This window comes from Scyliorhinus torazame, chromosome 14 (assembly GCF_047496885.1).
Source record: "Scyliorhinus torazame isolate Kashiwa2021f chromosome 14, sScyTor2.1, whole genome shotgun sequence".
Taxonomy (NCBI): domain Eukaryota; kingdom Metazoa; phylum Chordata; class Chondrichthyes; order Carcharhiniformes; family Scyliorhinidae; genus Scyliorhinus; species Scyliorhinus torazame.
In genome coordinates, this window is record NC_092720.1 from 191557442 (window position 1) to 191584459 (window position 27018).

Here is a 27018-nt window from a genome sequence, read left to right on the forward strand (position 1 = left end):
TTAACTTACTTCTGAGATTTCCACGCACTATTAGACTCGTCAACGCACTGCCCCCCAGAACCCCTTTCAAATAATATGAGCTGTTTGCCATGGCCGACCGTCGTGCATTCCTCCTCCACCTCTTTCAACACTTTGTCAGAACAGTATTACAATAATGGTGTCGACGAGGGTATGTATCACAAGTCATCGTCCGTCCATCTCATGGCTGACACGCTGTTTCTTCTTTCCAACGTAACGGTAAATGATTTTCCAATTTCCTTCCCGTTTCTCACATATTTCGCTCTCACTTTTCAGCCAAATATGTTTACTAATTTCTGGACTGGTTGGGAGGGGGGGGGGGGCGGATGCAGGGGGGGGGGGGGAGTGTGGTGTTCCGGGTTGGGAGGGGGTGGGGGCGTAAAGTCCCTTCACATTGTACTCCAACTCCTCCACAGCCTTTAAATGCCTGGGACGTGGATAGTGAATGCACAACGGCATCCAAATCAAGTCGAATGTTTCCCTCACCCAGTCTCCACGGGCGGAAAGTTGCGATGGATTCCTCCTTGATGCAAACGCAGAAAAGCTTATTAAGTACACAAGGAGGACCGAAGGCTTTTGTTTTGTATGCTCACTGAAGCAATGAGGAATACACCAAAAGGGATAACATTTTTAAACAAGCAGAAATAAACAGGGACATGCTTAAAAATATGTTTGTTTTAAAGTCTTTGTTGTGACTTACTGGCGGCTTGAAGAAGTTTTTTCAACTCTGAATAGAATTACAAAAAATGCATCGCAAGTGAATATATCGCAGCGAGGCTGAACACTTTAAAACCAAAAAACAAACTTACAGAAAGTGCTGGATATACTCGGCTGACCCGAGCAGCGCCTTTGGGGAGAGAAAGGGTTCACAGTTCGAGCCGAGTATGAGTCTTTGAAGGAAGTCACATTGCACTTAAACCTGTTTTCTCTCGTCACAGACCTTGACACACCTGTTGAGCATTTCCAGAATTTTATATGTTATTTAGGATGAGCAGCATCCACAGGTTTCAAATTATGTAAGACATTTGACAATACGAACCGTCGTAGTTTTTGTTTTTAGAAATGTAGATACGGTCTGTTCACTTGTGCTCAATAACAACAAATTATATTTATACAAGTTCAACGTAAACAATCCAATTCGCTTTACAGAAGTGTAGACAGAAACATTTCACACTGAGCCACAACAAACGATACTAGAGCAGATGGCAAAACGTTTGGTCAAGTAATATTTAAATTGCAATTGATGCAGGAATACTCGAATAGGCAACCGGTACAAAACAGTAGCCAATTGATTTTGCATAGTTTATTTCGATCGATCCCATTGGTCGCACTCACTCGGCCTTTCCACATATCTGCAATATTTTCTGTTTCAAGTTTATTTTCCAATTTCTTTTGAAGTAAATCGGTACCAATCACCCTATCTAGCAATGCATTCCTAATTTGGTCTCAGAAGAAAAATCCCAGATTCTCTTCAATATAAATGCACGTAACATAATCTTTCATCCCGGGCATATATTCATTAATCATTTGTGTACGGGCTCCAGACGCTGGCTATCTTCCTGAGGTATGCTCACTGAACTACATAATCATAAAGAGGGTAGACCCTTTAGGCATGGCATACCGTCATGACCTTTGTATTCTATGGTCTGCTCATAAAGTCAAATATTCTATTAACTGATTTGTTAACATGCGCTCCTGCTTTCAAAGATCTATGCACAAGTCAACCAAGTCTCGCTCTTTGTATAGACGCTTCAAAGCGCATAATGCAGCGTGTCTTGTCATGCCTTATCTGATTTAAACGTATATTCACACATGGTAAGTTGTTGAGTTTAATCTGTCACGTGTTCGTCCATTTCACTTGCCTGTCTAGGTACCGTTAAAGATTATTATTATTTGTTATTATGAGCTACATTTCCTAGCTTTGGTCATCTGCAAATTTCGCAATGGGGCTCTGTAACCAGAAGCTCAACTTATCGATGTACATTTAAAACAGCGCTGATCCTAGTATTGAATCTTAGAGCACACCACATTGTACCTCCGTTGATGCCCATTCTCTGATTAACTCTCCGGTTCTCTCTTTAGCTTTTTCAATTTCGCTCTATACTTCTAAAATCAGCCTGATTCTGCCTTTCATTAACAATGTGAGATATATCATATTTTCCTTTTCTTCACGTAATCAGAATGTCTAAATTCCTGTTCATCCGGGAACTTAATCTTTAGTTGGGTTCACTTTCCCCTTTGTGGAAATTCATCTGGACTGTACACACAACATGCCCCCTTGAAGAAAAAGTTCAATTAGACGACTGTCTGTCAGTCTTTGATTCCAATTCAACTTGGCGAGCCCCGTCTCAATTCACTGATACTATTCCTCTCAAGTGTGCAATTGCTATCTGAGTCTTCCCCATGCCTTCTCTAGTTCTCTAGAACTTATATCTAATCACTCTGCATGCGATACTCCAATATTGTGAGATTCTCTGGTTGAATACCAACTCCCCCCCCCCCCCCCCCCCATCCAGTGGACGAGATTCATCAATGCCCAATGCACAGTCGGGAAAGCAACAGAGCAATGAATAAAGTTTTCATAGACCCACTTCAGAAATTCCACCCCCTCCCCCCACACCCCGTCCATAACACAATCCCCGGCCTTTTCAGTTTTCGGATGAGTAGTGCCCCATTTTCATTCCTCCAAAAATGATGTCTCGTGAAACTATTTATTTGCAAGTCCGTTGGCCTATGTCCTTCGCACTCTGTGGTAATCTATCACAGGAGTCAGGAGTGTACTGGTTTCCCCAGGGTTTTTCATCTATATCCGAATGGATTCTATCCCTGACATCGCAAGTAAACTTGGCCTGTCAATTAATTCTTGCGCAAACTGCTCTCTTTTCAATTCCCAAACAATGCATCAGTCAATGAAACAATACTCAAAAACAGAAATATACAACACGTTTTTACCTGAATTTTTGTCTCGCATGGCTTCTGTGGCAAGGCGAAGGATGCAATGTAAATCAAGATCTGCAACCTGTCTCTATTCATCAAAATGCTCTTTTCTCGGTTGATTAAATTATTTATCCATATTCCCTAATTATTTCGTCAAACTGAATAAGTTGACAAGTTAATAACATTATTATAATAAGATGGGTGGACAAAAATATTTCGTCATATTTTTCCAGCTGCAAGTCAGGAAAATATTAGTTGTAAAGTGATGTATATAACTGCTTTCACAATTCAGCAACAACAGCAACAGTGGGAAAGATCAGACAGTGCCCGCTTTGCGCGAACGCCAATGGTTAATGCGTGCTTGAAAGTGGACTGAATATTAGACGGGACTGGCAAGAGGCAACCCATTCCTCAACGCCATTTTCACGTTCCCCATCTATGAATGTAGACTCCAGTAATCAGTATAATTGCCTTTTTATGCTAAAGCGTTATTTGCACGAGATGAGATGAGATGCACCCATGAGGTAGTGCTCTCCACGTTGAGCTCAACTGTGTGTTGACGTACACCGTCGCCATCAATGTTGCACCTTTCATGTCAGTTAAAGTGGCCAGTTACGAATGACATCACTTCGGCACGAATGAACTGCTGAATTCGTTCCCTTAATGGAATCCCATCGATTCCACTTGCCGTCCTCTTCATCTTTGACTTGTCAACCAGTCGCTCGAACTCTGCCGACTGACCTTTCTTGGGTGCGGAACTCAACTTTCGTAATGCGCAAACCAAGTGCAACCGTTAAGCCTTCAGGTCGACACCTGCCGAATATCCATGTTCATTGACGGTAGTACCGTTGAAAAATAGGAGGAATGTACAGGCATCTATCTGCTATTGCCCATGACTCCAGAACAACTTGATTCACGTTCTGTTATCGAATCTTAGTTTCCAATGATTGCCTCGATTCCTGCAACAGCTCTGTCATGGAAACAAGTAACAAAGAGCTCACGGGATCATGCTAACTTACAGCGCACTTTTGTAATTTCTTTCTCTGAGTGATTTGGTTAGGAACACCCACATAACAGTATCTACAATGGACGTTTCACCAAGCTTACTTTCCTCCTCTTCTGTAAAAGAAAAAGGACACGTGTCGTTCTGAGAAAATTTTCAGGAGGAGCTATTTCGAGCACTTCCTTATTGTGACACAGTTATCTCTGAAATTCAATACAGAGGAACAAGCATAAATATTAACATCGATTGAAATATTTGAATATCTCCACGTTGGAATTGAGGTATTTTAAACATTGTGAGAAGGCCTTGAGGCCACTGCACGGTATGGCATTTATTTTAAATTGTTGGAAGTCCCAGGTTCCCCGGCATTGACATAGACAATAAGTTACTGACTGACGTAGTCAGCGAGTAGCCCATTGGAGCGGAAAGGCTACGTTATATTTCACGCTTATTGAAGTTAGTTTGTCAGAGCTTTGCATTTGCTTGCTGATCCAATACAGCGTAGTTTGACTATCATCTTGAATCTCAGATGGAGCAAGCAAAACAAAGTCGCAAACGATCTAAAGAAATGGACAGAGCCTTGTTGGCTAGCAGCAATTTTATTATGAACGTCAATGAAAATGAAAATGGGATGAAAACAAATGGGTCAGGTGGGGTAGAATTAATCATCTGAAGTTGTTGAATTAGATGTTGAGACCGGAAGGCGGTAGCGTGCCTCACCGGAAGATGAGATGTTGTTCCTCCACTTTGCGTTGAGCATCACTGGAACATTGCAGCAGGCCAAGGACGGACACGTGGGCATGGGAGCAGGGTCTTTTCTTGAAATGGCAAACACGGGGAAGGTCCGGGCCCTGAATGCGCACAGACTGAAGGTGCTCAGCAAAACGATCACCCAGTCTGCGTTTGGTCTCTCCGTTATAGAGGAGACTACATTGGGAGCAGCGAATGCAATAGACCAGATTGGAAGAGGTGCAAGTGAAGTGCTCCTTAACCTGGAATGAGTGTTTTGGGCCTGGGGTGTTAAGCATGAAAGAGGTAAAGGGGCAGGTATTACACCTTCTGCGTATGCATGGGAAGGTGTCATGGGTGATGGGAGAGGTGTTGGGTATGGTAGAGGAGTGGACTAGATTATCTCGGAGGGAACGGTCTCTGCCGAATGCTGAAAGAGGAAGGGAAGATGTGTTTGCTGGTGACATCACGCTGAAGTTGGCGAAAATGGCGGAGGATAATGCTTTGCATGCGAAGGCTGGTGGGATGAAATGTGAGGAAGGGCGGGACTCTATCCTTGTCTTGGGAGGGAGGGCAGAGGGCGAGGGTAGTGGCGCGGGAGATAGACCGCACACTGCTGAGGGCCGTGCCAAGAACTGACGGTGGGAAATCACGGCTGAGGAAGAAGGAACACATTTTCGAAGCACCATTTTGGAAAGTGGCATCATCGGAACAAAGGCAGCAGAAGGGGAGGAGTTAAGAGAAAGGGATCGAGTCCTTACAGGGTGTAGGGTGCGGCGAGCTGTAATCCAGATATCCGTGGGAGTCAGTGGGCTTGTAGTGGATATTCGCTGCTCCCAATGTGGTCTCCTCTGTATCGGAGAGACCAAATGCAGTCTGGCCGATTGCTTTGCTGAGCATCTTAGGTCTGTGCGCATTCAGGACCACGACCTTCCCGTTGCTTGCCATTTTAACAACAGACCCTGCTCCCATGCCCACATGTCTGTCCTTGGCCTGCTGCAATGTTCCAGTGATGCTCACCGCAAACTGGAGGAACAACATCTGATCTTACGGTTAGGCACGCTACAGCCTTCCGGTCTCAAAATCGAATTCAACAACTTCAGATGATTAGCTCTACCCCACCTGACCCATTCGTTTTCATCCCATTTCATTTTAACTGTCTCTTACCATTTCTTTTTTTCTTAATCATATATTTAAACCAACGCCCCAATCTTATCCACCTTTCCTTGCCCTTCTCCTCTTTGCTTCCCTCTTCCCCTCCCTCCACATCTCCATCTGTCACAGTTTAGCCTCTGATATTAGTTTCTCTGCTGTTTGGCCTCTCACACCTTTTGTTCTCTATGGGGACTGCCATTAGCACTTCTTTCCCTTGGTTTCGGTGGCTATTAGCACCCCGTTTCCCTGGGTTTCTGTGGCTATGACTCATCTTTCATTCTCACTCCACAGTATAAATATTTCCCACATTCTCTGACTGGTAGGTTTGACAAAGAGTCATTGCACGCGAAACGTTAGCTCTTTTCTCTCCCTGCAGATGATGCCAGACCTGTTGAGATTTACCAACATTTTCTCTTTCGTTTCAGATTCCAGCCTCCGCAGTAATTTCGAACCCTGGCCCCCAGATCATCCTGGTTCCCTGGATTACCAGTCCAGCGACAATGCCAGTGTGCCACTGCCTCTCCTACCTCATCACCTGCTGCCTGATTTAATTTTAAGTGATCACCGGTGTAGGATGATTTTTCTGCAGTGAAATATCTTATTTCAGAATTACAAAACAGTGCGACATTTAAATCTGCAAAACTTGCGTTCATTAAATTATCCTGTATTACGAAACAGCATTAACATTTAAAACATGGGTTAATTCAATACCTTAAAATTACAACAATTATTAGAAGGCGGCATTTTCCGTGTAACATGAGATCTTAGCAAAGGTCTATCCCGTGATCTCAATTTTCAGAACGAAGCCTACGAAGGCTTCACAACTGAAACGTGTGAGATTTCAGTGTCCTGGGTGGCTGTTACTTACCTTTGGCAGAGTCTGCTGAGAGTCAAAGAAAACCAATGAAACCATTTCATGGAATGAAGTTTGCCACATACACTGATGGGAAAAATGGACTGCTATTTGATATGTAGTGCGATACCTATCAGTTAGCGATAGTTTCACACATACTCGTGAAGATAATCCTGTCAAGAAAAATGGTGAAATCTTCCATATTCAACGGTGAAATTTATTTTCAGTCTCTCGATGTCCTACATGACAGCAACGTACCGAATGTTGCAATTATTACAGGATTGCTTCGGGTTTTATATCTGATGCAAACATTGAATCCACGCACATAAATCGCAGCCATTCATGTTCTGCAGACGGATATACGTCAGATATATTTTTCCATGCTTCGAGAAACCCTGAAGGTTATGAGGTTTCTCAAAAACAAATACTTCCGTAATATCCAAGCAGAAACTATTTCGACTTTTATTCCGGAGAAGACCAATAGGTGTCCAGAATGTCAGTGAAGGCTTGTGTTCGAAATAAATGCCGATGGCATCGGTTATACCTGATATTCTGTTTCCACCAAAATTGCAAGCGGCAGGCGGCTCATCGGCCTGTTTCAACACTTGCTTGAAACATCGCCTGTCAAAAGCTAAACATTGCGATTGCTTGTAATCCGAAATAAGTGCAGCGAATGCTGGAAATGCAAAGTTCGACGTAGAAACCCGACACATGGTGAGTGCTCTGAAATGTCCACGTTGACTGCAATTGCAAAATACTGTGGGTTCTGTAAATCCGATTTTTTTTGTTGCATGTGGTGGAAATGCTCGGCAGGTCGGCCATCAGTTGTGAAGAAGAAGCAGATAACGCCCTTGAAGCATTAACTCTGTTCCGCTTCAAATATAATGCCTCACCTGTCCAGATGTCTTCCACATAAACCTATTTATGTGGTATCCCTCGCCACAGACGCTGCCGAACTTGGAAAGTGTTTCCAGCATTTTATGCTTTAATTGCACGAGAAAAAAATGTTGCCAATCATATGGTTCTGAGCACTTGATCCTGGTCCTTTGACAGCGAGATACAGGACCATAAAAAACTAAAAGGAGGACATACACAGCCAGTCTGCTTTTAGATCAGCCCGTCCCCAGCTTTCAGGGGAATCGTTGGAAATGTCAGATGGAGGGAGTCACAAGTAAGTAATCCACCGATGTAGCGAAATCCATAATTTTGAGTTGTGTGTTATTTCGTGGATTGAGCAATCCCGACGGTCAAATTTGCTAAACATGTGGCATGGGTGTTCTGCTCTGCATCCCGCAAGATATTCTTGCACTGAAATCAATAATGATAATTTTGAGACTGTTGATATTGTAAAACGCCCGATATTGGCTCGGTTAGGCCTTTCGATATTCGCATCAAGCAAATGAACATTGAAAGTGTGGTGGTACATGTGCGTAGATGGGCTGCCTGAACGGAAGAAGTAACACCACTTAATTGAGAAGATATCTTTGTAAATAATGTTATATCGGATTTTTTTACCCGGAATGCTTTGATTACCCTTGCCTAGAGGATCCTTTCCCACAGAATCACACGTGAACCCTGTCCTACGCTACCAGATCTAAAATACACCGATGCCTGGTGGCTTCCAGAACGTGCTGTTCTCAAATTCCTGTCAAAATAAATTCTATGACTCATCCACAAGGCCGCCATTTTCGAATTTAATTTCTCAAATTGAAATAGCTTTATTGCCGTATCTCATTATTTCGTGTTGTTGGCTCTCCCCTACAATCTAGCGCAAATTAGTTGGTCTGTAAACTGCAGACCAACGCAGATGGTCACGGCTCCATCTCGATCCCCACCACTCTGGACATAACCTTGAAAATCGCCGCCGTGAACCCCCTGAGTCTAAGGCAAGACCAGAACATGTGCGTGTGAGTTGCGAGTCTCTGGGGGACCGTCTTTGCTCCTTGTGGAGAATGGTGCACAACTGCAGGTACCTGAGCTCAGTCCTTTTTCGGGAGTTAGACACTCTCTGACAGTGCCCCCAGGGTCACCAGTCTATCATTCAAGTACATGTCCTCTACTCTCAATGTCCCTCTGTCCTTCCTCCTTATCCCAAATGGGGCATCTATTCTCGCCGATCTGAACGTATGGTTGTTGCAGACGGGGGCCTGTATGGACATCTCGCCAAGTTTGAAATGGCTACTGAACTGGATCCATGTCGTTAGTGTGGCCACTAACAGAGACCCGCTGGAGTGTGTGTGTGTGTGTGTGTGTGTGTGGAGGAGGGGGCGGGAGCGGTGTGGTGGCCAGCACACAGAGAGACGCAGAAGTCTCCCTCCATTCGGACCCAGTCAGTCTCTGGTTCCCTTCGCCAACCCCCACCCTCACCGCATTTGCCTCCCAGTGTTGGAATAGGAGGCTCGGCACGCCCATCCCTGGCAAGTGCCACCCCCGCTGTAAGATCGTCTTGCGTATCCCAGGCACAGGCTCCCCCCCAGCCCAACCCCCACCATCCAAGTCGAAGTCCTTCTCGATCCTGGTGATGAAGGATTTGGGTATGAAGAAGGGGAGTGATCTGAATACGTAGTGGAACCGACGTTAATCTTGGCCATCTGTATCTTTCTCAACTTTGTAGGCTCCTCTATACCTCTTCCAGCAAACTGTGGAGGTTCCATTTACGGAGCTTCATCTAGGTGTAGGCACAACGATTCACAACTACCTGAACTTGGTTTGGGTTACTTTAAACAATAGTTATTTCAGCTCCGCTCTTCCCTTTCAGGGTTTCACCGCGAAGATTTTGTTCTTTTCCTGATTGAGTCTTTCCCATGAGACGGCACCAACTCCCTGAAGAGCCCTGTTACCATGCTGGGTAGGGGGTTAGACACATGTGGCGCAGGTCATCCACACAGAGTGAGACTCTATGCTCTCTGCCTGCTTGCCGAATGCCCGTTCACCACTCTGCCACTCTAAGGGTGATGGCCAGTGGTTCGACCACCAGTGTGAAGAGGAGAGGGAATAACAGGAACCGGAACCCCCGTCTCGTTCCCCTGTTAGCCAAAATAACTCAGAGCTGGTGGAGTTCGTTCTCCGTCGGAGCACTTTACAGGCGCTCCACCCACGTGGAGAACCCTGCTCCAAACCCAAACTGTTCAAGCACCTCCATGAGGCACCTCCATTCTATGCAATCGCAGGCATTCTCAGCGTGCATGGAGAAGATCTCCTCTGGTGTCCCCTCCCCGGCTGGGGTCATTTTTACATTCAGCAGGCGTTTGATGTTCGCTGTTAGTTGCCTGCCCTTGACAAATCCAATCTGATATTCCGTGATTACTTCCGGCTGGCAGCTCGCCGGGCGCCTCGCCAGTGCTTTCACTAGGACTTTTGCAGCAGTGTTTAAGAGAGAGATGGGTCGGTATGCCTCCTTTTGGGGGACATTTACATCGAGGTCAGGGCCAGCGTGGGAGGCACGGCCGCCCTTGACAGTGAGTCATTGAACTTCTTCCGAAATTACGGAGCCAGCGCTGCTGAAATCTCTTTGTAAACGTCTGCTGGGAATCATCTGCTCCTGGTGCTTTCTGTGTCTGCATGGAATTATTGCTTTCTACGATTTCGTGGTGCTTTCAGTCCTTTATTCCCGTCCTCCTCCACTGGTGGTATATCCAATTTGTCAAGGAAATGTTCCATCAACGAGTCTCCCTCCGGGGTTCGGACATTTATCGCCCTTGGTAGAAGTTTAGAAAGGCCTCGTTAAGCTAATTTGGATCTGTTATCATCCTATCGTTTATGTCCCTAACTCGCGCTTTCTCTTTCACCACTGCCTGTTCTCTCAACTGGTGGCCTGCATGTGGCTGGCTTTGTCTGCATGTTTTCGAAGCCCCCCCCCCCCCCCCCCCCCCCGGTGCCTGGACAAGCTGCTGGACTGCCCTCCTTGTGGAGAGCAGATCGAATTCAACTTGCAGCTTCATCCTTTCCGCCAGCAGTTCCACGGTTTGGGTCAATGAATCCCGCCTATCCACATCTAGTATGGAGTCGATCAGTTGTTGCTTGGCTGCCTTAATTTCCTGTCCCTAAGGCCCATATAAGCTATGATTTAACCCTTGATCGCCGACTTCAGTGCACCCCAGAACGTGTCGGGTGAAATGCCCCATTCGGTTCGATGGCATGGGCTTTCTTCGTGAGCAATTCCGAATCGGCAAGGGGAGCTGTGTCCAGCCACCATGGGAGTAATTGGGCCTGGCCCTTCACCAACCTCACGTCCCGGTAATGTGGCGCGTGGTCGGAGATTACAATCGAAGAGTGTTCTGCCGTTGTTTACTCCTGAAAGCACCCCTTTCACGACAGAACAATCTACGTGTGAGTAGGTCTTGTGCACGTGGAGAAAAAGGTGAATTATTTTTCTCTCGGGTGATTGAACGTCCACAGGTCAACCCCCCTCCCCCGCTATCCTCTGCATAAAGGCGTTCAACTGTCGTGCCACAGCTGACACGATTCCTGTCCTGGGGTTGGCTCTGCCCATTGCCGGGTCTTGTACGCAGTTAAAGTCCGCCCCCATGGTAAGTCGGTGGTTGTCTATTTCCGGGATTTTCGCCTCGTCTTCTTGACGAATTTGCCGTCGTTCCGGTTTGGACCGCATATATTTACCGAAACTACACGGTCCCCTTCCAGGCTCCCGCTGGCCATTATGTATCGTCCCCCTGGGTCCGTCAATACGCATATCAGAGTGAATTAAAGAGCCCTGTTGATTAGTTTGGCCACACCCAATGTCCTGGTATCGAAAGCTGAATGAAACTTTTGTCCCACACAGCCCTCACTTACCTGCACTCTTTCTTAAGTGTGCCTTCTGTTGGAGGTCTCTGACTAAACTCAGATTTTGAGATGGGCGAGGGCTATGAATCTCTTCACCGGTCCCTCACGTTCCAGGTTACTGTCCAGAAGGGAGGAGGGATGTTGCGCCATCCCTCCCATGGGGTACCATATTCACCCTGTGGGCCTGGCCTTGTTCGTCCGACTCCATTGCTCACGGGCCATTCAAGATGGCCGCTGACAAATTGCTCATTTTCGACATCTGCACGTTGCTTGTTGCAACCAGTGCTCTACCCTTCCCCTCCCCTCCCCGTGCCCCCGCGCTCTTTCACCCCTGTACACCCCTACCCTTGTGCCTCACCCTATTTCGCCCCCTCCCCCTCGGCTTTACCCCTTCTGTGCCGCCGCGTATCCGTCCCTTTTCCCCTTTGTTTCCCCAGAAGTTCTATTTTACCTTTCCCCTGTGCTAGGTGCCCTCTCCCTCCCGGTAGCCGCGCCCCGGCCTCCTCCTTCACTCTACTCCCGTGCACCAGCCTGCCCGCTAGTCTAGCGGCTCCCCTAACAGTCGGGTTCCCCTAATTAACTCCTGAATTGCTCACTCCCGTGCCGCTGCTCCCTCCGCGCCTCTGCCTGTGTTTGCCTCTGCCCGTCCCGACCTCTTGTAGCCCGCGTTCTGGCCATGGCCCTCTATCGTTGTTTGCCCAGTCCAGATTTGTTGGTTCATCCGGGGCATCAAAACACTCGTCTTTACGCTGGTATGTGCCCACTAGCGTGGCAGGGAGGAGCATTGCAATCCGCACCCCACTTTCGTACAGGACGGATTTGGCACTGTTGAATTCTGCCCGGCGCTTTGCCAGGTCAGCACCAATGTCTTGGTACAGGCGGATGGAATGTCCTTCACACTTACATCATCTCACGCTCTTCGCCCACCTCAGGATGCACTCTTTGTCCTTGTGCCTGTGGAGTCTCACGATTATTGCCTGCGGTGGTTCCCCAGCCCTGCACCACTGTCTAAGCTGTGGCGCAGTACACGTCTCGTAGCTTGGTTATGCCCTCTTCGCCGAACTGCTTCACGAGCATTGCTGCTACGTATTCGGTGGTGTTTCTCCTCTCTAATCCCTCCGGCAGCTCCACAATTCTCAGATTCTGCCGATACGATTGGTTCTTCTGTTCAGCGACTTTGTCCTTCAGCCCCTTCTGAGTTCAGAACGGCCTCTCTACCTCGGCCCTGAGTGCAGCGATCTTGTCCTCTTATTCCGTGGTGGCTTGTTCGAGGTCCATTGTCATTGTCACCTGGTCTTCAGTGTCCGTTCCAAATTGTCCATTACCTCCCTCATGGTTAGTGTCGCGGCTTGACCTGCCGCCTCGATGGCTGCCTTGAGGTGTCTTCTCTCTACCACCCTATGACTCAGAGTTCGGAGGTGATGATGCCCGTCAATTTGTCCAACGGCGGAGGATCTGCGCTGGGAGCTATGCGAAGTTGACCTTCACCGGCTCTGTGCCTCCACGTGCCCTGCTCAGCTCTGAGGCTGAGGTTTCCCTCCCTTCATCTCGACCGTCTTTTCGGCTGGTTGGCTCGTTCGTTCCTTTCCTTGTTGGCAGTGTGCCGACGGGGAAGGTTGGTGGGGTGGGGGGGGGGGGGCGTTAAACTGGGGGATTATAAATACTTTTTGTGCGTGTTTGTTGGAGTTAAGAGGCTGTAGTCGAAGTCCTTAGATTAGAGGCAACTTTTATGCCAGTGCTTAGCTCATGACTGTCACTGGAATTCGATCTGCAATTTGTTGCCCAGTTGCATAGCCTCTCCACATATCATTGAAGCTTCCATCATCATCTGCGTAGTTCACACGCCAAACTAGTTTTGAGCCATCTGAAAACTTGTGAAATGCTATATTTGATTCCTATGCCCAAAGTAATGATATTGTTTGTGAATAGCTGGGGCCCGAGCATTTAATCTTACTTGTCTCAGCCTCCCAACCTGAAAATGATTGATTTATTCTTACGCTTCCATTCGTAAGATATTCACCACAATCCTGTGTTTACTTGCCTCCTTTGTGGGACCTAGTCAAAAGCATTAGCAAAATCGAAATAGATCGCATCTGCCGGTTCTTACTTATCCATTCTGCTTTTTATATCCTCAACATACAATAGGTTTGCCAAATAAGATTTCTCATTCATTAATCCATGTTGCCTCAGCCCAATCCTTTCATCATTTTCATAGCGTTCTGCTGTTATATTATTTTTGAAAGATTCTAGAATATCCCTTCCTACTGGCTAACAGGTCTGTGGTCCAAGTTTTCACTCTCCTTCCTCTCTGAAATAGTGGGGTTACATTTTCCCACTTTCCATCTTCGGGAACAATTCTAGCATCTATAGAATTCTAAAAGATGATCACCACTGCATCTACTACCTTTACAACTACCTCGTTCAATACTCTGGGATGCAGATAATTAGATACAGGCTACATCCCTACTTTAAATTCCATTAATTTCTCAAGCTTCTATCGTTGGGATCTGAGTACCCAAGCATATCAATCCGAAAACATGTGCTTGTCCGGCAATTAATTCAGAAGGCTAATACAATATTTATTGCAAAGGAGACAGACCTAACAGTAGAGATGTTTTTCTACATCTGTACAGGACATTGCTGCAATCACACCGAGAATATTATTTTGTTCTCTTTACTTAACGAGGGAAACAGTTGATTTGCAGACGGTCAGTTAACTGGTACTGGGTTGATTTCTGGGATTAAACTTTTGTCTAACGGGGACAAGTTGACCAATTTTTGTTCTATAGGCATTGAACTTTTGAAGAATGAGAGGTCATTATTGAAAAGATATAAGGGTCTGAGGCTTCCGAAGAATGGATGTTGAGAGAATGTTTTCCCGCTTGAGGGCTTCTAGATCTATGTCGCACAGTTTCGAATAAACGTTCTCCCATTTAATAGAATGATGAGGAACGTCTTTTATCAGACGTTAATTTATTGCTTCAATTTTCCTTGATTTTTCCGTTTAAAGCTTGGAGTCTACCGCAATCCGGAGCCGTATGATTCAGAGGCAAGAGTACATCAAATTGACATACCATCATCTGGTGAAGGACTGAGACCTGTAAAAAGAAATATGAGGCTGCATAGTATTCGTATGAAATCTGCAATCGTTCTGCTCGTCTACTTGTATGGCTCAACCAAAAATGTGCGTTTACTGCGTGACTTTAACGATTTGGATTCTTTCAGCACCAGTTCCAACGAAAAGCAACGAACCTGACCTTCAACTGACATATTAAGTGCAATGGTAGCTAAGTACACATTTTAGTTTATAATGCATTTTATATATTATCAAACCTAGCCAAAAACCCATTGAACCAGACCTAGAAAAAAGCTAATTACTGCGGACGCTGGAATCTGAAACCAAAGAGAAAATGCTGGAAACTCTCAGCAGGTCTGGCAGCAACTGTTGGAAGAGAAAAGAGCTAACGTTTCGAGTCCAGCTTTGACAAAGGGTCATCTGGACTCGAAACGTTAGCTCTTTTCTCTCACTCCACAGTATAAATATTTCCCACATTCTCTGACTGGTAGGTTTGACAAAGAGTCATTGGACGCGAACCGTTAGCTCTTTTCTCTCCCTGCAGATGATGCCAGACTTGTTGAGATTTACCAACATTTTCTCTTTCGTTTCAGATTCCAGCCTCCGCAGTAATTTCGAACCCTGGCCCCCAGATCATCCTGGTTCCCTGGATTACCAGTCCAGCGACAATGCCAGTGTGCCACTGCCTCTCCTACCTCATCACCTGCTGCCTGATTTAATTTTAAGTGATCACCGGTGTAGGATGATCTTTCTGCAGTGAAATATCTTATTTCAGAATTACAAAACAGTGCGACATTTAAATCTGCAAAACTTGCGTTCATTAAATTATCCTGTATTACGAAACAACATTAACATTTAAAACATGGGTTAATTCAATACCTTAAAATTACAACAATTATTAGAAGGCGGCATTTTCCGTGTAACATGAGATCTTAGCAAAGGTCTATCCCGTGATCTCAATTTTCAGAACGAAGCCTACGAAGGCTTCACAACTGAAACGTGTGAGATTTCAGTGTCCTGGGTGGCTGTTACTTACCTTTGGCAGAGTCTTTGGATGCTGAGAGTCAAAGAAAACCAATGAATCCATTACATGGAATGAAGTTTGCCACATACACTTATGGGAAAAATGGACTGCTATTTGATATGTTGTGCGATACCTATCAGTTAGCGATAGTTTCACACATACTCGTGAAGATAATCCTGTAAAGAAAAATGGTGAAATCTTCCATATTCAACGGTGAAATTTATTTTCAGTCTCTCGATGTCCTACATGACAGCAACGTACCGAATGTTGCAATTATTACAGGATTGCTTCGGGTTTTATATCTGATGCAAACATTGAATCCACGCACATAAATCGCAGCCATTCATGTTCTGCAGACGGATATACGTCAGATATATTTTTCCATGCTTCGAGAAACCCTGAAGGTTATGAGGTTTCTCAAAAACAAATACTTCCGTAATATCCAAACAGAAACTATTTCGACTTTTATTCCGGAGAAGACCTATAGGTGTCCAGAATGTCAGTGAGGGGTTGTGTTCGAAATAAATGCCGATGGCATCGGTTATACCTGATATTCTGTTTCCACCAAAATTGCAAGCGGCAGGCGGCTCATCGGCCTGTTTCAACACTTGCTTGAAACATCGCCTGTCAAAAGCTAAACATTGCGATTGCTTGTAATCCGAAATAAGTGCAGCGAATGCTGGAAATGCAAAGTTCGACGTAGAAACCCGACACATGGTGAGTGCTCTGAGATGTCCACGTTGACTGCAATTGCAAAATACTGTGGGTTCTGTAAATCCGATTTTTTTTGTTGCATGTGGTGGAAATGCTCGGCAGGTCGGCCATCAGTTGTGAAGAAGAAGCAGATAACGCTCTTGAAGCATTAACTCTGTTCCGCTTCAAATATAATGCCTCACCTGTCCAGATGTCTTCCACATAAACCTATTTATGTGGTATCCCTCGCCACAGACGCTGCCGAACTTGGAAAGTGTTTCCAGCATTTTATGCTTTAATTGCACGAGAAAAAAATGTTGCCAATCATATGGTTCTGAGCACTTGATCCTGGTCCTTTGACAGCGAGATACAGGACCATAAAAAACTAAAAGGAGGACATACACAGCCAGTCTGCTTTTAGATCAGCCCGTCCCCAGCGTTCAGGGGAATCGTTGGAAATGTCAGATGGAGGGAGTCACAAGTAAGTAATCCACCGATGTAGCGAAGTCCATAATTTTGAGTTGTGTGTTATTTCGTGGATTTAGCAATCCCGACGGTCAAATTTGCTAAACATGTGGCATGGGTGATCTGCTCTGCATCCCGCAAGATATTCTTGCACTGAAATCAATAATGATAATTTTGAGACTGTTGGTATTGTAAAACGCCCAATATTGGCTCGGTTAGGCCTTCCGATATTCGCATCAAGCAAATGAACATTGAAAGTGTGGTGGTACATGTGCGTAGATGGGCTGCCTTAACGGAAGAAGTGACACCACGTAATTGAGAAGATATCTTTGTAAATAATGTTATATCGGATTTTTTTACCCGGAATGCTTTGATTACCCTTGCCTAGAGGATCCTTTCCCACAGAATCACACGTGAACCCTGTCCTACGTTACCAGATCTAAAATACACCGATGCCTGGTGGCTTCCAGAACGCGCTGTTCTCAAATTCCTGTCAAAATAAATTCTATGACTCATCCTCAAGGCCGCCATTTTCGAATTTAATTTCTCAAATTGAGATAGCTTTATTGCCGTATCTCATTATTTCGTGTTGTTGGCTCTCCCCTACAATCTAGCGCAAATTAGTTGGTCTGTAAACTGCAGACCAACGCAGATGGTCACGGCTCCATCTCGATCCCCACCACTCTGGACATAACCTTGAAAATGGCCGCCGTGAACCCCCTGAGTCTAGGGCAAGACCAGAACATGTGTGTGTGAGTTGCGAGTCTCTGGGGGACCGTCTTTGCTCCTTGTGGAGAATGGTGCACAACTGCAGGTACCTGAGCTCAGTCCTTTTTCGGGAGTTAGACGCTCTCTGACAGTGCCCCCAGGGTCACCAGTCTATCATTCACGTACATGTCCTCTACTCTCAATGTCCCTCTGTCCTTCCTCCTTATCCCAAATAGGGCATCTATTCTCGCCGATCTGAACGTATGGTTGTTGCAGACGGGGGCCTGTATGGGCATCTCGCCAAGTTTGAAATGGCTACTGAACTGGTTCCATGTCGTTAGTGTGGCCACTAACAGAGACCCGCTGGAGTGTGTGTGTGTGTGCGTGTGTGCGGAGGAGGGGGCGGGAGCGGTGTGGTGGCCAGCACACGGAGAGACGCAGAAGTCTCCCTCCATTCGGACCCAGTCAGTCTCTGGTTCCCTTCGCCAACCCCCACCCTCACCGCATTTGCCTCCCAGTGTTGGAATAGGAGGCTCGGCACGCCCAGGCCTGGCAAGTGCCACCCCCGCTGTAAGATCGTCTTGCGTATCCCAGGCACCCCACCCCCCGCCCAACCCCCACCATCCAAGTCGAAGTCCTTCTCGATCCTGGTGATGAAGGATTTGGGCATGAAGAAGGGGAGTGATGAATACGTAGTGGAACCGACGTTAATCTTGGCCACCTGTATCTTTCTCAACTTTGTAGGCTCCTCTATACCTCTTCCAGCAAACTGTGGAGGTTCCATTTACGGAGCTTCATCTAGGTGTCGGCACTACGATTCACAACTACCTGAACTTGGTTTGGGTTACTTTAAACAATAGTTATTTCAGCTCCGCTCTTCCCTTTCAGGGTTTCACCGCGAAGATTTTGTTCTTTTCCTGATTGAGCCTTTCCCATGAGACGGCACCTAACTCCCTGAAGAGCCCTGTTACCATGCCGGGTAGGGGGTTAGACACATGTGGCGCAGGTCATCCACACAGAGTGAGACTCTATGCTCTCTGCCTGCTTGCCGAATGCCCGTTCACCACTCTGCCGCTCTAAGGGTGATGGCCAGTGGTTCGACCACCAGTGTGAAGAGGAGAGGGAATAACAGGAACCGGAACCCCCGTCTCGTTCCCCTGTTAGCCAAAATAACTCAGAGCTGGTGGAGTTCGTTCTCCGTCGGAGCACTTTACAGGCGCTCCACCCACGTGGAGAACCCTGCTCCAAATCCAAACTGTTCAAGCACCTCCATGAGGCACCTCCATTCTACGCAATCGCAGGCATTCTCAGCATGCATGGAGAAGATCTCCTCTGGTGTCCCCTCCCCGGCTGGGGTCATTTTTACATTCAGCAGGCGTTTGATGTTCGCTGTTAGTTGCCTGCCCTTGACAAATCCAATCTGATATTCCGTGATTACTTCCGGCTGGCAGCTCTCCGGGCGCCTCGCCAGTGCTTTCACTAGGACTTTTGCAGCAGTGTTTAAGAGAGAGATGGGTCTGTATGCCTCCTTTTGGGGGACATTTACATCGAGGCCAGGGCCAGCGTGGGAGGCACGGCCGCCCTTGACAGTGAGTCATTGAAATTCTTCCGAAATTACGGAGCCAGCGCTGCTGAAATCTCTTTGTAAACGTCTGCTGGGAATCATCTGCTCCTGGTGCTTTCTGTGTCTGCATGGAATTATTGCTTTCTACGATTTCGTGGTGCTTTCAATCCTTTATTCCCGTCCTCCTCCACTGGTGGTATATCCAATTTGTCAAGGAAATGTTCCATGAACGAGTCTCCCTCCGAGGTTCGGACATTTATAGCCCTTGGTAGAAGTTTAGAAAGGCCTCGTTAAGCTCATTTGGATCTGTTATCATCCTATCGTTTATGTCCCGAACTCGCGCTTTCTCTTTCACCACTGCCTGTTCTCTCAACTGGTGCGCCTGCATGTGGCTGGCTTTGTCTGCATGTTTTCGAAGCCCCCCCCCCCGCCCCCCCGGGCCTGGACGAGCTGTTGGACTGCCCTCCTTGTGGAGAGCAGATCGAATTCAACTTGCAGCTTCATCCTTTCCGCCAGCAGTTCCACGGTTTGGGTCAACGAATCCCGCCTATCCACATCTAGTATGGAGTCGATCAGTTGTTGCTTGGCTGCCTTAATTTCCTGTCCCTAAGGCCCATATAAGCTATGATTTTACCCTTGATCACCGACTTCAGTGCACCCCAGAACGTGTCGGGTGAGATGCCCCATTCTGTTCGATGGCATGGGCTTTCTTCGTGAGCAATTCCGAATCGGCAAGGGGAGCTGTGTCCAGCCACCATGGGAGTAATTGGGCCTGGCCCTTCACCAACCTCACGTCCCGGTAATGTGGCGCGTGGTCGGAGATTACAATCGAAGAGTGTTCTGCCGTTGTTTACTCCTGAAAGCACCCCTTTCACGACAGAACAATCTATGTGTGAGTAGGTCTTGTGCACGTGGAGAAAAAGGTGAATTATTTTTCTCTCGGGTGATTGAACGTCCACAGGTCGACCCCCCTCCCCCGCCATCCTCTGCATAAAGGCGTCCAACTGTCGTGCCACAGCTGACACGATTCCTGTCCTGGGGTTGGCTCTGCCCATTGCGGGGTCTTGTACGCAGTTAAGGTCCGCCCCCATGGTAAGTCGGTGGTTGTCTATTTCCGGGATTTTCGCCTCGTCTTCTTGACGAATTTACCGTCGTTCCGGTTTGGACCGCATTTATTTACCGAAACAACACGGTCCCCTTCCAGGCTCCCGCTGGCCATTATGTATCGTCCCCCTGGGTCCGTCAATACGCATATCAGAGTGAATTAAAGAGCCCTGTTGATTAGTTTGGCCACACCCAATGTCCTGGTATCGAAAGCTGAATGAACCATTTGTCCCACACAGCCCTCACTTACCTGCACTCTTTCTTAAGTGTGCCTTCTGTTGGAGGTCTCTGACTAAACTCAGATTTTGAGATGGGCGAGGGCTATGAATCTCTTCACCAGTCCCTTACCTTCCAGGTTACTGTCCAGAAGGGAGGAGGGATGTTGCGCCATCCCTCCTATGGGGTACCATATTCACCCTGTGGGCCTGGCCTTGTTCGTCCGACTCTATTGCTCACGGGCCATTCAAGATGGCCGCTGACAAATTGCTCATTTTCGACATCTGCACGTTGCTTGTGCAACCAGTGCTCTACCCTTCCCCTCCCCTCCCCGTGCCCCCGCGCTCTTTCACCCCTGTACACCCCTACCCTTGTGCTTCGCCCTATTTCGCCCCCTCGGCTTTACCCCTTCTGTGCCGCCGCTTATCCGTCCCTTTTCCCCGTTGTTTCCCCAGAAGTTCTATTTTACCTTTCCCCTGTGCTAGGTGCCCTCTCCCTCCCGGTAGCCGCGCCCCGGCCTCCTCCTTCACTGTACTCCCGTGCACCAGCCTGCCCGCTAGTCTAGCGGCTCCCCTAACAGTCGGGTTCCCCTAATTAACTCCCGAATTGCTCACTCCCGTGCCGCTGCTCCCTCCGCGCCTCTGCCTGTGTTTGCCTCTGCCCGTCCCGACCTCTTGTAGCCCGCGTTCTGGCCATGGCCCTCTATCGTTGTTTGCCCAGTCCAGATTTGTTGGTTCATCCGGGGCATCAAAACACTCGTCTTTACGCTGGTATGTGCCCCCTAGCGTGGCAGGGAGGAGCATTGCAATCCGCACCCCACTTTCGTACAGGACGGATTTGGCACTGTTGAATTCTGCCCGGCGCTTTGCCAGGTCAGCACCAATGTCTTGGTACAGGCGGATGGAATGTCCTTCACACTTACATCATCTCACGCTCTTCGCCCACCCCAGGATGCACTCTTTGTCCTTGTGCCTGTGGAGTCTCACGATTATTGCCTGCGGTGGTTCCCCAGCCCTGCACCACTGTCTAAGCTGTGGGCGCAGTACACGTCTCGTAGCTTGGTTATGCCCTCTTCGCCGAACTGCTTCACGAGCATTGCTGCTACGTATTCGGTGGTGTTTCTCCTCTCTAATCCCTCCGGCAGCTCCACAATTCTCAGATTCTGCCGATACGATTGGTTCTTCTGTTCAGCGACTTTGTCCTTCAGCCCCTTCTGAGTTCAGAACGGCCTCTCTACCTCGGCCCTGAGTGCAGCGATCTTGTCCTCTTATTCCGTGGTGGCTTGTTCGAGGTCCATTGTCATTGTCACCTGGTCTTCAGTGTCCGTTCCAAATTGTCCATTACCTCCCTCATGGTTAGTGTCGCGGCTTGACCTGCCGTCTCGATGGCTGCCTTGAGGTGTCTTCTCTCTACCTCCCTATGACTCAGAGTTCGGAGGTGATGATGCCCGTCAATTTGTCCAACGGCGGAGGATCTGCGCTGGGAGCTATGCGAAGTTGACCTTCACCGGTTCTGTGCCTCCACGTGCCCTGCTCAGCTCTGAGGCTGAGGTTTCCCTCCCTTCATCTCGACCGTCTATTCGGCTGGGTGGCTCGTTCGTTCCTTTCCTTGTTGGCAGTGTGCCGACGGGGAAGGTTGGTGGGGTGGGTGGGGGGGGGGGGGCGTTAAACTGGGGGATTATAAATACTTTTTGTGCGTGTTTGTTGGAGTTAAGAGGCTGTAGTCGAAGTCCTTAGATTAGAGGCACCTTTTATGCCAGTGCTTAGTTCATGGCTGTCACTGGAATTCGATCTGCAATTTGTTGTCCAGTTGTATAGCCTCTCCACATATCATTGAAGCTTCTATCATCATCTGCGTAGTCCACACGCCCAACTAGTTTTGAGCCATCTGAAAACTTGTGAAATACTATATTTGATTCCTATGCCCAAAGTAATGATATTATTTGTGAATAGCTGGGGCCCGAGCATTTAATCTTACTTGTCTCAGCCTCCCAACCTGAAAATGATCGATTTATTCTTACGCTTCCATTCGTAAGATATTCACCACAATCCTGTGTTTACTTGCCTCCTTTGTGGGACCTAGTCAAAAGCATTAGCAAAATCGAAATAGATCGCATCTGCCGGTTCTTACTTATCCATTCTGCTTTTTATATCCTCAATATACAACAGGTTTGCCAAATAAGATTTCTCATTCATTAAGCCATGTTGCCTCAGCCCAATCCTTTCATCATTTTCATAGCGTTCTGCTGTTATATTCTTTTTGAAAGATTCTAGAATATCCCTTCCTACTGGCTAACAGGTCTGTGGTCCAAGTTTTCACTCTCCCTCCTCTCTGAAATAGTGGGGTTACATTTTCCCACTTTCCATCTTCGGGAACAATTCTAGCATCTATAGAATTTTAAAAGATGATCACCACTGCATCTACTACCTTTACAACTACCTCGTTCAATACTCTGGGATGCAGATAATTAGATACAGGCTACATCCCTACTTTAAATTCCATTAATTTCTCAAGCCTCTATCGTTGGGATCTGAGTACCCAAGCATATCAATCCGAAAACATGTGCTTGTCCGGCAATTAATTCAGAAGGCTAATACAATATTTATTGCAAAGGAGACAGACCTAACAGTAGAGATGTTTTTCTACATCTGTACAGGACATTGCTGCAATCACACCGAGAATATTATTTTGTTCTCTTTACTTAACGAGGGAAACAGTTGATTTGCAGACGGTCAGTTAACTGGTACTGGGTTGATTTCTGGGATTAAACTTTTGTCTAACGGGGACAAGTTGACCAATTTTTGTTCTATAGGCATTGAACTTTTGAAGAATGAGAGGTCATTATTGAAAAGATATAAGGGTCTGAGGCTTCCGAAGAATGGATGTTGAGAGAATGTTTTCCCGCTTGGGGGCTTCTAGATCTATGTCGCACAGTTTCGAATAAACGTTCTCCCATTTAATAGAATGATGAGGAACGTCTTTTATCAGACGTTAATTTATTGCTTCAATTTTCCTTGATTTTTCCGTTTAAAGCTTGGAGTCTACCGCAATCCGGAGCCGTATGATTCAGAGGCAAGAGTACATCAAATTGACATACCATCATCTGGTGAAGGACTGAGACCTGTAAAAAGAAATATGAGGCTGCATAGTATTCGTATGAAATCTGCAATCGTTCTGCTCGTCTACTTGTATGGCTCAACCAAAAATGTGCGTTTACTGCGTGACTTTAACGATTTGGATTCTTTCAGCACCAGTTCCAACGAAAAGCAACGAACCTGACCTTCAACTGACATATTAAGTGCAATGGTAGCTAAGTACACATTTTAGTTTATAATGCATTTTATATATTATCAAACCGCCAAAAACCATTGAACCAGACCTAGATAAAAGCAAATTACTGCGGACGCTGGAATCTGAAACCAAAGAGAAAATGCTGGAAACTCTCAGCAGGTCTGGCAGCATCTGTTGGAAGAGAAAAGAGCTAACGTTTCGAGTCCAGCTTTGACAAAGGGTCATCTGGACTCGAAACGTTAGCTCTTTTCTCTCCCTACAGATGCTGCCAGACCTGCTGAGATTTCCAGCATTGTCTCTTTGGTTTTGAATTACAACTATTTGCGTATCCCAGCAGAATAATTTTGCGAATATCAGTAAAATATTGTCCAATTCATTGACTTGTAATGAATGTGACACATTGTTTTCAAGTATATTGATAGAGAACAAATGTTGCTATCCATCATTCTCTAATATCGAAACGCTGCGCTCTGTTTACCTTTATGTCGAGGTGCAGCCTGTTTACCCAGTGGTTCCTTACTGAGTTCCAGTTGGACGACATCTCGGCAGCAGTACTGACGCTTCCATCTCCCATTGCTCCTGTTCTTCTTCCAAAGTAGCTGGCGGTAAGATATTTGCCGGAGTGCCCATGGTATAGGCCACAATTAAAGACGTGTTTTCCCTGAAAATGTCCCACTACTCTGCCGAATTGAATTACTTGTCCCGCGTTTCACCGTCAAACTTGAACGTGAAAAATGAACGCAGCATGTAAATAAAGTATCTTTGAAAATACTGTCTATAGGCAAAGGGAAAACAGGGGGAACATGCACCGACTCATAGAATTTCCAGTGCAGAAAGAGACCATCGAGTCTGCACCGGCCCTTGGAAAGAGCGTGCTACTGAAGCCCCGTGCCTCCACCCTATTCCCTTTATCCCTGTAACCCAGTCTAACCTTTTTGGAGACGAATGGTAATTTAGCATGGCCAATCCACCTAACCTGCACATTTTTGGACGTGGGGTGAAACCGGAGCAACTGGAGAAACCCACGCACACACGGGGCAAACGTGCAGACTCACAGACAGTGACCCAAGCCGGGAATCGAACCTAGGACCCTTAAACTATGAAGCATCTGTGCTAACCGTTATTCTACCGCGCTGCCCCCTCATTCAGCGTCGTTCGGTGCTTTGCCGTTGTTTACTTTATGAAATAAGGAAAATCGCACTACACGTTTATCAGTCCACCTGCAAGTGAGATTTGGAGTTTAAATTCATGATTTATCTGCTACGGACAGGAAAATGCGAACTGCAATCGGAGTGTTGCGATAATAGTGTATGGTGTTGTGAAAATAAAGCTTTGTCCAGTCCTTTTGAGTGTTAAATCGATTTATTTTGCAATTGTTTTGAGAAAAGCCAAGTTTTTCCGTACGTTCCACAAGTTGACACGCATGGTGTAAACAAACATGAGCTCGGAGTTCTGCGGAGGAAGGTATGGCGTCTCCAGGGAATTTTGTTTATGGAGATATAAAGTTGAATCCTGCAAAAGTAAAACAAATTAAAATGCGAATCAGAAATCTTGCGATTATTGGATTTCAAATAATAGTATTTGGGACAATCACAATGTGCTTAAGCAATTGGCTGGGAAGACTGGGCTAGTTTAACTAAGCTCTCGGTCAGGAGGAGAACATAGGTAGATAAACCGTGTCACAGATCCTGGGAATGCGTAAAATAACAAGCCCATTAAAATAGAGAGGTGGGTGTTGAGGGTGGGAGAGGAGGTGGAGTGCCTATGCGAGTTTGAATTCGTTCAACTTTGTCTCATAAAACAGAGAGAACATTGCACGTTTAATTTGCAATAGGATAATGTCTCCATTGGTGTGGGCGATGCACGCAGAAAGATGGATCGTCATAATTTAGCGAGATAGGTCTGAACTGAGTAAATAGGACACCAAAATAGCAATCACCGGATTATTCCCGTAAAAAAACAAGCGCACGTGAGTATGAAAATAGGAGGATAAAGCAGATGAACGAATGGCTGGATGGTACGCGAGGGAGGCATTTCGAATGTTGGAACATTGCTATCAGCTTTGAGGGCGATGGGAGATATACAGGCCGGATATTTTGCGGGACTGCGTCTATTTCCTGATATTACTGAGGGGGTGTTAAATTAATATAGCAAGGGATGCAGGAACCAGGAGCACATACCGGGGATGAAAGCAAATTACTGCGGTTGCTGCAATCTGAAACCAAAGAGAAAATGCTGGGAAATCTCTGGCAGCATCTGTAAGGAGACAAAATGCTAACGTTTCGATTCCAGATGACCCTTTCTCAAAGCTATAAAACAGAGAAAGTGGGGAATATTTATTCTGTGGAGTGAGAATGAAAGATGAGCCATAGCCACAGAAAACTAGGGACACGGGTGCTAATAGCCACAGACACCGCGGGGAAATAGTGCTCGTGGCAGTCCCGAGAGAACAAAAGGTGCGCAAGGCCAAACAGCAGAGAAACAAACATCAGAGGATAAACTGTGACAGATATTGATGTGGGGGGAAGCAAAGGTGAGAAATGGTAAGGAGAGCTGGATAAAATGGGAGTGGGGGGGGGGTGAACTATATATAAAGAAAGACAAGAGAGAAAGAAATGGTAAAAGACAGTTAAAATGAAAGGGGATGAAAACAAAGGGGATGAAAACAAAGGGGTCGAAAACAAAGGGGTCGAGGTGGAGTAGAGATAATCATCTGAAGGTGTTGAATTCGATGTTGAGACTGGAAGGCTGTAGCGTGTCTAACCAGAAGATGAGATGTTGTTTCTCCAGTTTGCGTTGAGATTCACTGGAACATTGCAGCAGGCCAAGGACAGACATGTGGGCATGGGAGCAGGGTCTTGTGTGAAAATGGCAAGCAACGGGAAGGCCAAGGTCGTGAAAGCGCACAGACCGAAGGTGTTCAGCAAAGCGATCAGCCAGTCTGCGTTTGGTCTCTCCGATATAGAGGAGACCACATTGGAAGCAGCGAATGCAATGGACCAGATTGAATGAGTTGCAAGTGAAACGCTGCTTAACCTGAAAAAAGCGTGTTGGGCCTGGGATGTTGAGCATGGAAGAGATAAAGGGGCAGGTGTTACACCTTCTGCGACTGCATGAGAAGGTGCCAGGGGTGATGGGAGAGGAATTGGTATGGTGGAGGAGTGGATTAGATTATCTCGGAGGGAACTGTCTCTGCGGAATGCTGACAGAGGGAGTGAAAGGAAGATGTGATTGGTGATGGCATCATGGTGGAGTAGGCGAAAATGGCGGAGGATTATGCTTTGCATACAGAGACTAGTGGGGTGAAATGTGAGAACGAGGGGGACTCTATCCTTGTTCTGGGAGGGAGGGGAGGGGGCGAGGGTAGTGGTGCAGGCCACACACTGTTGAGGGCCGTGTA

At 46.7% G+C, this 27018-nt stretch overlaps 1 protein-coding gene across 1 annotated transcript in view; it reads right to left on the reverse strand.

Annotated features, from left to right (window-relative positions):
• The window catches only part of LOC140389101 (uncharacterized), a 306705-nt gene that overhangs the window by 141033 nt on the left and 138654 nt on the right, over positions 1–27018 (reverse strand). The window contains exons 26-30 of the mRNA XM_072473261.1: positions 23425–23448; positions 15590–15610; positions 14552–14575; positions 2971–2994; positions 719–745 (exon numbers count right to left, since the gene is read on the reverse strand). Coding sequence (XP_072329362.1) covers positions 719–745; positions 2971–2994; positions 14552–14575; positions 15590–15610; positions 23425–23448 — 120 coding nt within the window. The remainder of the gene's footprint in view (positions 1–718; positions 746–2970; positions 2995–14551; positions 14576–15589; positions 15611–23424; positions 23449–27018) is intronic.